The sequence below is a fragment of the Salvelinus sp. IW2-2015 genome, linkage group LG4q.1:29, assembly GCF_002910315.2.
Source record: "Salvelinus sp. IW2-2015 linkage group LG4q.1:29, ASM291031v2, whole genome shotgun sequence".
Classification (NCBI taxonomy): Eukaryota; Metazoa; Chordata; class Actinopteri; order Salmoniformes; family Salmonidae; genus Salvelinus; species Salvelinus sp. IW2-2015.
In genome coordinates, this window is record NC_036842.1 from 90,487,100 (window position 1) to 90,498,763 (window position 11,664).

The following is an 11,664-nucleotide window of genomic DNA, read 5'->3' on the forward strand; positions in this document are numbered from 1 at the left end:
AAAGAAAAATCAGCCAATACCTCAGAAAAAATTGTAGATCTCCACAAGTCTGGTTCATCCTTGGGAGCAATATTACAAACGCCTGAAGGTACCACGTTCATCTGTACAAACAATAGTTCGCAAGTATAAATACCATGGGACCACGCAGCCATCATACCACTCAGGAAGGAGACGCGTTCTTCTCCTAGAGATGAACGTACTTTGGAGTGGAAAGTGAAAATCAATCCCAGAACAACAGCAAAGGACCTTGTGAAGATGCTGGATGAACGGGTAAAAAGTATCTATACCACAGTAAAACGAGTCCTATATCATATAAACCTGAAAGGCCGCTCAGCAAGGAAGAAGCCACAGCTCCAAACCGCCATAAAAAAGCCAGACTATGGTTACTACTGCACATGGGACAAAGTGCATTTTGGAGAAATGTCCTCTGTGTCTGATGAAACAAAATAGAACTGTTTGGCTATAATGACCATTGTTATGTTTGGAGGAAGAACACCATCCCAACCGTGAAGCACGGCGTGCAGCATCATGTTGTGGGGTGCTTTACTGCAGGAGGACTCTGGTGCACTTCACAAATAGATGGCATCATGAGGAAGTAAAATATGTGGATATATTGAACCTCAATCCTATAGAAAATTTGTGGGCAGAACTGAAAAGCGTGTGCGAGCAAGGAGGCCTACAAACCTGACTCAGTTACACCAGCTCTGTGAGGAGGAATGGGCCGAAATTCATCCAACTCATTGTGGGAAGCTTGTGGAAGGCTACCCAAAACGGTTAACCCAAGTTAAATAATTTAAAGGCAATGCTACCAAATACTAATTGAGTGTATGTAAACTTCTGACCCACTGGGYATGTGATGAAAGAAATAAAAGCTGAAATAAATCGTTCTCTCTAGTATTATTCTGACATTTCACATTCTTAAAATAAACTGGTGATCCTAACTGACCTAAGACAGGGAATGTTTACTCTGATTAAATGTCAGGAATTGTGAAAAATTGAGTTTAAATGTATTTGGCTAAGGTTTATGTAAACTTCCGACTTCAACTGTACCTGTCTGTAATAACCTTAAAGATGAGGTGATTTAATAGAAATGTTTTGATTATTGATAATGGAGCTGATAGTCCCTGGTGCCCCTCCGTAGAATGACCCGTGTCAGGACGACCTGAGCACGCTGGCCAACGTGGTGACGTCACTGGCCCACCTGAACAAGGCCCGGGAGATGAACGATGTTACCGACAGCAATGACCTGATGGGCGCGGAAGACACCCTTAGCAATGGAGACAGCTCCATGACGGATCTCCAAGGAGACGAACAGACTGCCTGTGACATCACCCGGTGAGGAGAGGTTTCATACAGGATTTATATATTTTTTTACATTTTATGATAAACTTTTTATAAGATGTTAATATAGCCTAAAAATTCAAGGACACAAAACACCAATACAACTATAGTACAGTCAAATATGTAATATAATTATGCAACATGAATTGACTAATAGCTGTACTGATCTTTTAACCGATAGGTATATTAGATGTTCTGAGTGTATCAGAAGGATCTTTGGGGTTCTTTATATTATAGGGCTCAAATTGATTCTTTCCGCCACTTTTCAACCTCACATATTCATTATCTTCAGCACCAAACCTACATGCAGTGCTTTTCCGTCACTGCTACTGTGTGTGAATACAGTGCGTTTCTATGATTTGTGGTTAAAAAGAGAAGAAGAAAAGGTCCTAAAGAAATGCTTCTCTGTGACATCATAAGATAGGATTAAAAGTATTACATTACATTTACATTTACATTTAAGTCATTTAGCAGACGCTCTTATCCAGAGCGACTTACAAATTGGTGCATTCACCTTATGATATCCAGTGGAACAACCACTTTACAATAGTGCATCTAACTCTTTTAAGGGGGGGGTTAGAAGGATTACTTTATCCTATCCTAGGTATCCTTAAAGAGGTGGGTTTCAGGTGTCTCCGGAAGTTGATTGACTCCGCTGACCTGCGTCGTGAGGGAGTTTGTTCCACCATTGGGGTGCCAGAGCAGCGAACAGTTTTGACTGGGTGAGCGGAACTGTACTTCCTCAGAGGTAGGGAGGCGAGCAGGCCAGAGGTGGATGAACGCAGTGCCCTTGTTTGGGTGTAGGGCCTGATCAGAGCCTGAAGGTACGGAGTGCCGTTCCCCTCACAGCCTCGTAGGCAAGCACCATGGTCTTGTAGCGGATGCGAGCTTCAACTGGAAGCCAGTGGAGAGAGCGGAGGAGCGGGGTGACGTGAGAGAACTTGGGAAAGTTGAACACCAGACGGGCTGCGGCTTCTGGATGAGTTGTAGGGTTTAATGCACAGGCAGGGAGCCCAGCAACACGATTGCAGTAATCTAGACGGAGAATACAGTGCCTGATTAGACCTGCGCCGTTCCTGCGTGAGGCAGTCGTACTCTCGAGTTTGCATGAACCTACAGAACGGGTCACCGCCTTGATGTTATTGAGACGACAGGTGTTTCCAGGATCACGCCAAGGTTCTTAGCACTCTGGAGGAGGACAATGGAGTTGTCAACCGTGATGGCGAGATCATGAACGGGCAGCCTTCCCGGAGAAGAGCAGCTCCGTCTTGCCGAGTTCAGCTTGATGGTTGATCCGTCATCCACACTGATATGTCTGCAGACATGCAGAGATCGATTCACCACCTGGTTTCAGAGGGGGAAAGGAGAAGATTATTGTGTGTCTCTGCATAGCAATGATAGGAAGAACCATGTGAGGATATGACAGAGCCAAGTGACTTGGTGTATAGCGAGAATAGGAGAGGGCTAGAACAGAGCCCTGGGGACACCAGTGGTGAGAGCACGTGCGGGAGACAGATTCTCGCCCAGCCACCTGGTAGGAGCGACCTGTCAGGTAGGACGCAATCCAAGCGCGCCGCCGGAGATGCCCAGCCGAGAGGTGAGAGAGGAGATCTGATGGTTCACAGTATCAAAGGCACCGATAGTCTAGAAGATGAGAGCAGAGAGAGAGAGTTAGCTTTAGCGTGCGGAGCGCTCCGTACACAGAGAAGAGCAGTCTCAGTTGAATGACTAGCTTGAAACCTGACTGATTTGGATCAAGAAGGTCATTCTGGAGAGATAGCAGAGAGCTGGCCAAGGCGCACTTCAAGAGTTTTGGAGAGAAAAAAAAAAGAAAAAAAGTATATATATTTTTTCACTCAAAATCCACGAGTTTCAACCAGAGGGAGGGTATTTTCTTGCTCCCCACGTTACAGCAAATCCCATAGTGTTTGAAAATCGCTGTTTTTAAAATGTTTTAACACATGGGGCAGAACTTTTTAACTTAATATACATTTGCCGTTTTCACATAGACACTGGTACGGTGCTGGAGATAATGAACGTAAGGTTGAAAAGCGGTGGAATTGCCCTTTAAGGTTTCTAGTTTGACTTACCGGAGGTGTGTGTGTGCGCACGCATGCTTAATTAGGTTGCGCAAGACTCGCTGGTTTCACATTTGCCATCAGAATAACCTTACTGTCAAGCTTGTGTTCTTAGGTAATGTGTTCATCACTGAATCTCAGGTTTACAAAGGAACCACATAATGATCAGATCTGTTCTTTTATCTATTCATCTTTCCTTAATCCCTTTCCTTAATCCCTCTCTCCTCACCTCCTTCTCAAAATGTATTGAAGAAGGTCTGAGGGGAGGGAACGGTTGAGAAGTAGCCGAGGAGATGATTGAGTTTGGACCAATCAAGTTCCAGGAAAAGACTAGACGGTGGAGCCCTCTGAGGGCTTATTACGGGTCCTACATCGTGAACTGACCTGTCCATTGTGTCTCCCCCACCGCCCCCCAGAGCGTTTGACACTCTGGCCAAGGCCCTGAACCCTGGGGACGGCTCGGCTGGAGACTCTCTGGAAGCCACCATGCAGCTGATGTCTGGAGACCAGTCTGGCCCCGTGGTGGAGCTGGAGGGGCCTCTACTCTTAGACAGCCACGTCCCCTTCAAGGTGAGGGTCTGGGGACAACGCCCGTAACACCCAGAGTCCATTCCAAATGGCACCCTATTCCCTATATAGTGCGCTACTTTTCACCAGAGCCCAATGGGTCTGGGTTAAAAGTAGTCTACTATATAGGGAATAGGGTCTCATTTGGGACACTACTCCTCTCAACGGGACAGGAGCTTACCATAACATCTGATTGAAAGTTCATTCAAATCCAAGTTTATTTGTCAAGTGCGCCGAATACCACAGTGAAATGCTTACTTACAGGCTCTAACCAATAGTGTAAAAAAGGTATTAGGTGAACAATAGGTAGGTAAAGAAATAAAAACAACAGTAAAAAGACACTGAAAAATAACAGTAGCGAGGCTATATACAGTAGAGAGGCTATATACAGTAGAGAGGCTATATACAGTAGAGAGGCTATATACAGTAGCGAGGCTATATACAGACACCGGATAGTCAGGCTGATCGAGGTAGTATGTACATGTAGATATGGTTAAAGTGACTATGCATATATGATGAACAGAGAGTAGCAGTAGCGTAAAAGAGGGATTGGCAGGTGGTGGGTGGCGGGACACAATGCAGATAGCCCGGTTAACCAATGTGCGGGAGCACTGGTTGGTCTGGCCAATTGTGATACTATGTACATGAATGTATAGTTAAAGTGACTATGGCATCATTGATAAGATAAACAGAGAGTAGCAGCAGCGTAAAAGAGGGGTTGGGGGGGCACACAATGCAAATAGTCAGGGTAACCATTTGGTTACCTGTTCAGGAGTCTTATGGCTTGGGTGTAAAAACTGTTGAGAAGCCTTTTTGTCCTAGACTTGGCACTCCAGTACCGCTTGCAATGCGGGAGTAGAGAGAACAGTCTATGACTGGGGTGGCTGGGGTCTTTGACAATTTTTAGGGCCTTCCTCCTGGTCCTGGATGGCAGGCAGCTTAGCCCCAGTGATGTACTGGGCCGTACGCACTACCCTCTGTAGTGCCTTGCGGTCGGAGGCCGAGCAATTAAAGTTATTTTGGAGGAAGGTAGATGTATTGTCAGTGTGTCTTTTAAAAAGAGTGATTCAAGAATCATGAGGGACTAAGTCAGGATTAATAAAGTGTACTTCATTATTTAATCAAGTTTCAGACTTGTCTCTAATGATGTCTAGGCCCATTCTTTCTCCCTCATGTCATGCCGTCTGTCTCTATCGCTACCTTTTGTTTAACATGTTTAGAATGGTTGGAGTAGTGATAGGCTGAGACGTTTAGAAACTGTTCAAGTCTCTCCTATCTATTTATCTCTATCTCTCTCTTATCTATCTCTATCGCTCTCTCTCTCTCTCTCTCTTATCTATCTCTATCTCTCTGTCTCTCTCTCTCTCTCTCTTATCTATCTCTATCGCTCTCTCTCTCTCTTATCTATCTCTATCTCTCTGTCTCTCTCTTATCTCTCTCTCTCTTATCTATCTCTCTCTTATCTATCTCTCTCTCTCTCTGTCTCTGTGTCTCTGTTTCTTTATCTCTAGCTGATGATGCCGTTGCCCATGCCGGAGTACCTTAATGTGAACTACATCTGTGAGTCGGCCTCGCGGCTCCTCTTCCTGTCCATGCACTGGGCACGCTCCATACCTGCCTTCCAAGCCTTGGGGTGAGTACCGAGCTACATGCGTACCGCTGGGATTCTATTAGTCTACATTCATCTATCTAATGTAGTTGTAAACTTTTATATATCTGTTTATCACTAAGTCTTTTCCTGCCTACTGACCAAAGTCAGTGAACCAAAATGCAGATAAATTGTATAATGTGTTATCCTCCATGATTTTAAAATAGTGTATCCACTGGTATTGTATCTGTTAAATGATCAAATACAATGCTAAATCATCAAGTAAAAAATATACATTATCATATTAAATATACTTAAGCAATAAGGCCTGAGGAGGAGTGGTATATTGACCAATTATCACAAACCCCCAAGGTGCCTAATTGTTATTATAAACTGGTTGCAAATGTAATTACAACAGTAAAACTAAACGTTTTGATATACCATGGCTTTCAGCCAATCAGAATTCAGGGCTCAAACCACCCAGTTTTTATACATTTTTTTAAATTTCTGTAATAAATCCTCTTCATTTCTATGTCCCAGTGGTCAGGATAATGACATTAACCTGATGAAGGCTTGTTGGAACGAGCTGTTTGCTCTGGGCCTGGCTCAATGCTCCAATGTCATGAATGTCTCCACCATCCTGGCTGCCATCATCAACCACCTTCAGACCAGCCTACAAGATGGTACAGGAGGTGATGGTGAAAAATGAATACAATATTCTTCACAATATTTACCAGCAAGATGCTTTTAAGTCTTCGGTGGGATTGGGATGAGGGGAGGGAGGGTTGTAAAACTTCATTTTCTATGTATTTCTGTTTTGCTGATGATCTATTAMTGCTAAATAAAAGATGAATTACCATTTAAAAAAAGTGTCTACAAAGCAGCATGTAATTATGTAAATTATTAAATGTAAATGTAAATGTAATTATCATGTTTCATTGACTTGTCTCCCCCCTACAGAGAAGCTGTCCCCAGAGAGAGTGAAGCTGGTGATGGAACACATCTGGAGGATGCAGGAGTTCTGTAACAGCATGGCCAAGCTATCCCCTGACGTTTATGAATACGCCTACCTTAAAGCCATCATCCTCTTCAGCCCRGGTGAGTAAGGGGGAGGAGGGGATGAAGGGATGAAGAGAGGAGCTTACAGGTTAATTATGGGTTGTTGTTATGAAAGAACGATGCATGATGCAACTCACTGCTGCGATAAAAAGTGATATCGTTGGCCACGTCCCAGAGCATCTGCAAAGAAAAAACAACCGCGTACAAAATCATCACACAACGCCCACCCGGCCCGGCCGAGTGTTTAACACGTCACTAACCGCATCAATAGGATACAGTGTGACTGCTTTGAAGATTGTCTGGAKCACGGCCATTGGTTTAAACATGCACACAGTGACTCTTATGCAGTAACATGACGAATTGTTCTGTGGATAAAAAGTGTGTGTGTGTCCCTGTGGCATATTAAGCCGTCCAGTCTCGCTGCGGTGCGGTTCTGGTGTGCCGTGGCTGCATACAGTGACTCTGTGGTTGTGTATGMGGCCAGCTGGGAGMTGCTGGCTGCTTTTAAGGGACCCGCTGAGACGACACGCTGACTGGCTAGATCTCTATCACACTCTGAGAAAGATGAGTCAAGATGACCATGATTGTTGTGCTGCTTCGTCTTACCCTGGTGTCTGATGGGAAAAACAAAAGAGAAGGTGCCTGTGTACTTTCACACCTTCTTAGTGTAGCTGGGTGCTGCCAGTCAGCAAGGAGGGAGAGTGGGAAGAGAAGTAAACAGGCGAGCCATTCGTGTTTTTTTTTTTACAGTTCTGTAACCTAGGAGTTATGCCTATCTCAAAGACCTGGTTCTCTTCAGTACTGGTTGGGGGATTGGAGTCGTTTCATTATGTAAATGATGGGGGGAAACGTGCTGATGAAAGAGAAAAGGAAGGATATGTGATGTGACGTAATTCATTGTCTGGGAAAAGTGCTGTAATTGGTTTAAACGTGTGCGCCGTATGCGTTAACATGGCGACTTGTCCTCTGTTACTCACCACTTCTTAGTGTAGCTAGGTGCTGCCCTTCAGACAACAGTTCCCAGATTCTCAGCAAACTATTTAAACAAAGTAAAGTAACTCCGGTCTCCCTATGGGTTAACTGTGTACATAAAGGGAGAGTTATAATCAATACTGGAGAGTTGCGCCCTTTCCTTAAGTTGAATCTAATTGTTCTGTGTGTCTTTGCCAAGAAATGTTTGATATGAAAACGCCTACTGCAAAACATAATAGACGACTATAGTGGAGGAGGGCGGCGACTATAATCAGGGGGGGTGCAACTATCCCCCATACATTCTGAAATTGCCTTTTTGTCTACCCCCCCCCCCCCCCCCGGTTTTATTATTGGAATGTGAATACAAAATGAGGCAACGGTGTGCTACGCAGTCGGTAGGATGTTTGAAATGTTATCCGACTGAATTAAAAAAAATAATTACGCCCCCCAATTCTAAAAACAAAGTTGCGCCCCTGACTATAATGAAGAAACTATAAAACTATAATAGCAGGTAAATGTGAATCATGCACACTGTCAGGGACAGTGTTTGGTAACCATGGTGACTGATTCTGTGTTCTCTTTGCTGTAGACCACATTTCCTTTTATTTAACGTGTGTGTGTTGTGTGTGTGTGTGTGTGTGGGGTGTGTGTGTGTGTGTGTGTGTGTGTGTGTGTGTGTGTGTGTGGTCGTAGACCACCAGGTATAGACAACACCCTACAGATTGAGCGTTTCCAGGAGAAAGCCTACATGGACTACAATTATGTAAACTCGGACCTACCCTGAAGACTCATATCGGTTCTATAACATCTCATACGCATCCTACATCTCAATACATCGCTTCTAACATCCGTGTTAACATCTCAGTATAACATCTCATTACGCAGCACTACATCTCATATAACATCTCATACGTATCATACATCTCAGTATAACATCTCATTACGCATCACTTACATCTGCATTATAACATCTCATTACGCAATCACTACATCTCAATATAACATCTCATTACGCACACTACATCTCATATAACATCTCATTACGTTTCATTCAGCTACTAAATCTCAATATAACATCCTCATTACGCGATCACTACATCTCAATATAACATCTCATTACGCCATACATTCTATCATTACGCATCAAACATCCTCATTCACGCATCACTACATCTCAATATCTACGCTCATCACTCTACATCTCATCTATAACATCTCAATATAACATCTCATTACGCATCACTACATCTCAGGTATCCTACCAATTGAGCACACATCATACTCCCGCGATGTTAAATCTACTACATCTTTTCCTCCTCCTCCGTCCTTGGCCATTGTCTGATTTGTACCTTGTTCAGTGATCTATATAGGCTTGGGGTAAAAAACTGTGAGAATCCGAGTTTATTTCCTTAGTTTACTCTATGAGCCTAATCTTGTCAGTTATCTCGACTTGGGTCTTCATATCAGTTTCTCTCTTAGGTTATACTTAGTACGTGCAAGAATGATAATAGATTAAAACTAGATGTCTAATAGGTAGCTCGGAAATGCCTGTATGGCAGATAGGGTTCCTATCTTGGAGGAAATACTGCCTTAGACCGGCTAAATGTAACATATAGCCTCTTCCATACGCGATTCTGAATACGCATTCGTCTTGGCCACACGACTATGAGATCTAAAGTCTATAACACCATTCAGAGTTGAATGGGTGTCTGTCTATTAAAACATACAGAATAGACACAGAATATATACGTGCGCACAACTATACACGCGCTCATTATAGAGTCTATCATCTCAGCACTACAAGACCCTAGATTTGAAGGGTGTAGTTCCAACGCGAAGTGACCCATTAAAAATTGTATAGATTTTGTAGAGAGTGGAAGTTGCGTTATATGACGAATGTTAAGATATTTGAGTAAATGTTTGATGCTAAGGTGCGTGAATGATGACCTGTATTGTAAAATAAATATGAAAATGTTAAGTTTACGAGACGGTAAATTATCGATGAATTTATATGTAAGAGATAAAAGTCTGATACGTAATGAGAATATAAGTATAATATGAGGAGTGAAACTGATTACGCAATTTAATATGATTATGAATAATTACTAAATGAGATTTGCTAAGAATCTTGATGTCCTCAATAAGAGTGAAATATAATTGAGTCATAATGTCACTCGAGTGCTCTTTCCAATTCTCTCACATATTATGTATAGAATGGTCAGTTCACGGTTTACATTGACATAATTGCGACTATCCTAACTTAATTGATGTTAGATGTATTGTCGTAAAACAATGAGTATGTTTATAATAAGGAGGCATAAAGTTTAGTGATATCGTATGAAGTGTAGATGAGATGCTGAGAGTATTGATGTAGAAGGTTAGTAAATATCTCTGATACATTGTAATGACGCTGATCTCCCAGCGCTCCTCCCTACTACTAGTCTATTTCTAATTCTCTACTGTAGATCCCCCATTCACATCTAAAACCTGTACTTCCCATGTAATACCCTCTATCTCCTCTTCCCTGCGTACATCACGCTTCTTCCAATCCTCACTTGGGTGTTAATGCGTCTTATAACCTTCTGTGCTAAATCCTGCACGACACACACACTACTCCCACAGCATCACACTCACTCTCCTACTACATAACACACCTACAATCACTACACTACAATCCACACTTACCCATCTTATCGAGCGAGCACATTTCCATCACTTTCATAATAACATCAGGTATATCACCTTATTTTGTTCCCTTCCTTACTCTAGCATATATGAGCAATACACAGAATTTATCAAAGTTCTCCTATCTCTATCGCTCCTCTACCACGTTGTATTCACCTACAAACACATATGTGCTCCCTACCGATCGTCTCTCTTAATCCTCTCTCTTCCTGTGCCTGCTATATGATCTTACTCATTCTCACTCTTCTCATTTTATATAGCTTATCTATATCTCTTTGCTTCTCTCGTCTCATCTGTTATACCTTCACGTGGCCGTTCGTAACTTCTGCTTTTTAGAATTGGTGGGGGCACATATATATTTCTTATTTTTCATTTCAGATGCGCGATAACCCTATTGTCAAATAGACATTTCCCTAGCGTTCGCGCCATGCCCTGCGTGAACGAGCATACCACTTACGAAATGCTCGATAATCCTTTTAAGCGTAATTCACACGTTTCCAGATATAGTCCACAAAAGAGCCGGTCGGGCGGGCGGGGGTAGACCCTAATCCAAGGTCGTAACTTCAGAATGCGCCTATATGCGGGTGGAAGTGCTAGCCACCCCGCCCTCCGCGATATAAAATCCCATGCCCTTCCGCCAGCACGCTCCCTCCACTTTTATAGGTCTGTGGCTATTAAGTGTTTGCTAAAGTAGCGCGTATATTGCCATTAACATCAAAACATTGTCCTTGGCTAAAGATAACACACCAGCTAGCAACAAGTAGATTAAACAAAAGGGAAAGATCCGCAAAAACTCTTCCCAAGCCATTGATATTAACTTTCCCCTTTATGTACCAACAGCTTTAAAACCCCACATAGTTCGGCGAGACTTCCCTGAGCTATTACCCTTAAATACTTGTGGAAAATTAATAATGTTAGATTGCGTAAAGCATGAATTTATCTGGGTAATACTGTTTGTTCTGACATGGGCAGCATCTCTTAGCCTACACTAAGAAGTGGGAATAACAGAGGACAAGATCGCTCACCTGAAGTCCTTAAACGGCAATACGGCGCACTACGTTCTTTTTAACACCAATTACTATCAGCTTTTCCCCTCAGACAATGTAATACGTCACATCAACATTAACCCATCCTTTTAACTCTTTCCATCACCCACGTTTCAACCCAAATTTACGATACCAGAAACTGTGACACATGCCACGATACGATCGTCACCAAGATAACAAATCGCTCGTATCCCACACCCAGTAGACTGAATGAGAAGACCTATGGTACTTTGACCAGTACCCCACAAGCATGTAACATCCTTATTGTATTAAAACAGATAACGTGTAAAATCCACAAATAGTAAAAATAATCACTCGTGATATTGAA

At 42.8% G+C, this 11,664-nt stretch overlaps 1 protein-coding gene and 1 non-coding gene across 2 annotated transcripts in view; both read left to right on the forward strand.

Moving 5' to 3' along the window:
• LOC111962801 (nuclear receptor subfamily 2 group C member 1-A) overlaps window positions 1-11,664 on the forward strand; it is a 36,718-nt gene that overhangs the window by 23,712 nt on the left and 1,342 nt on the right. The window contains 7 exon segments of the mRNA XM_070443248.1: window positions 1,142-1,335; window positions 3,836-3,989; window positions 5,498-5,619; window positions 6,115-6,257; window positions 6,535-6,676; window positions 8,299-8,371; window positions 8,373-8,401. Of these exon segments, the coding sequence (XP_070299349.1) occupies window positions 1,142-1,335; window positions 3,836-3,989; window positions 5,498-5,619; window positions 6,115-6,257; window positions 6,535-6,676; window positions 8,299-8,371; window positions 8,373-8,401 (857 nt within the window).
• On the forward strand, window positions 7,029-7,160 carry LOC111962848 (small nucleolar RNA SNORA70). The gene has a single exon (XR_002877142.1). It is a non-coding gene; the product is annotated as a small nucleolar RNA SNORA70 (small nucleolar RNA).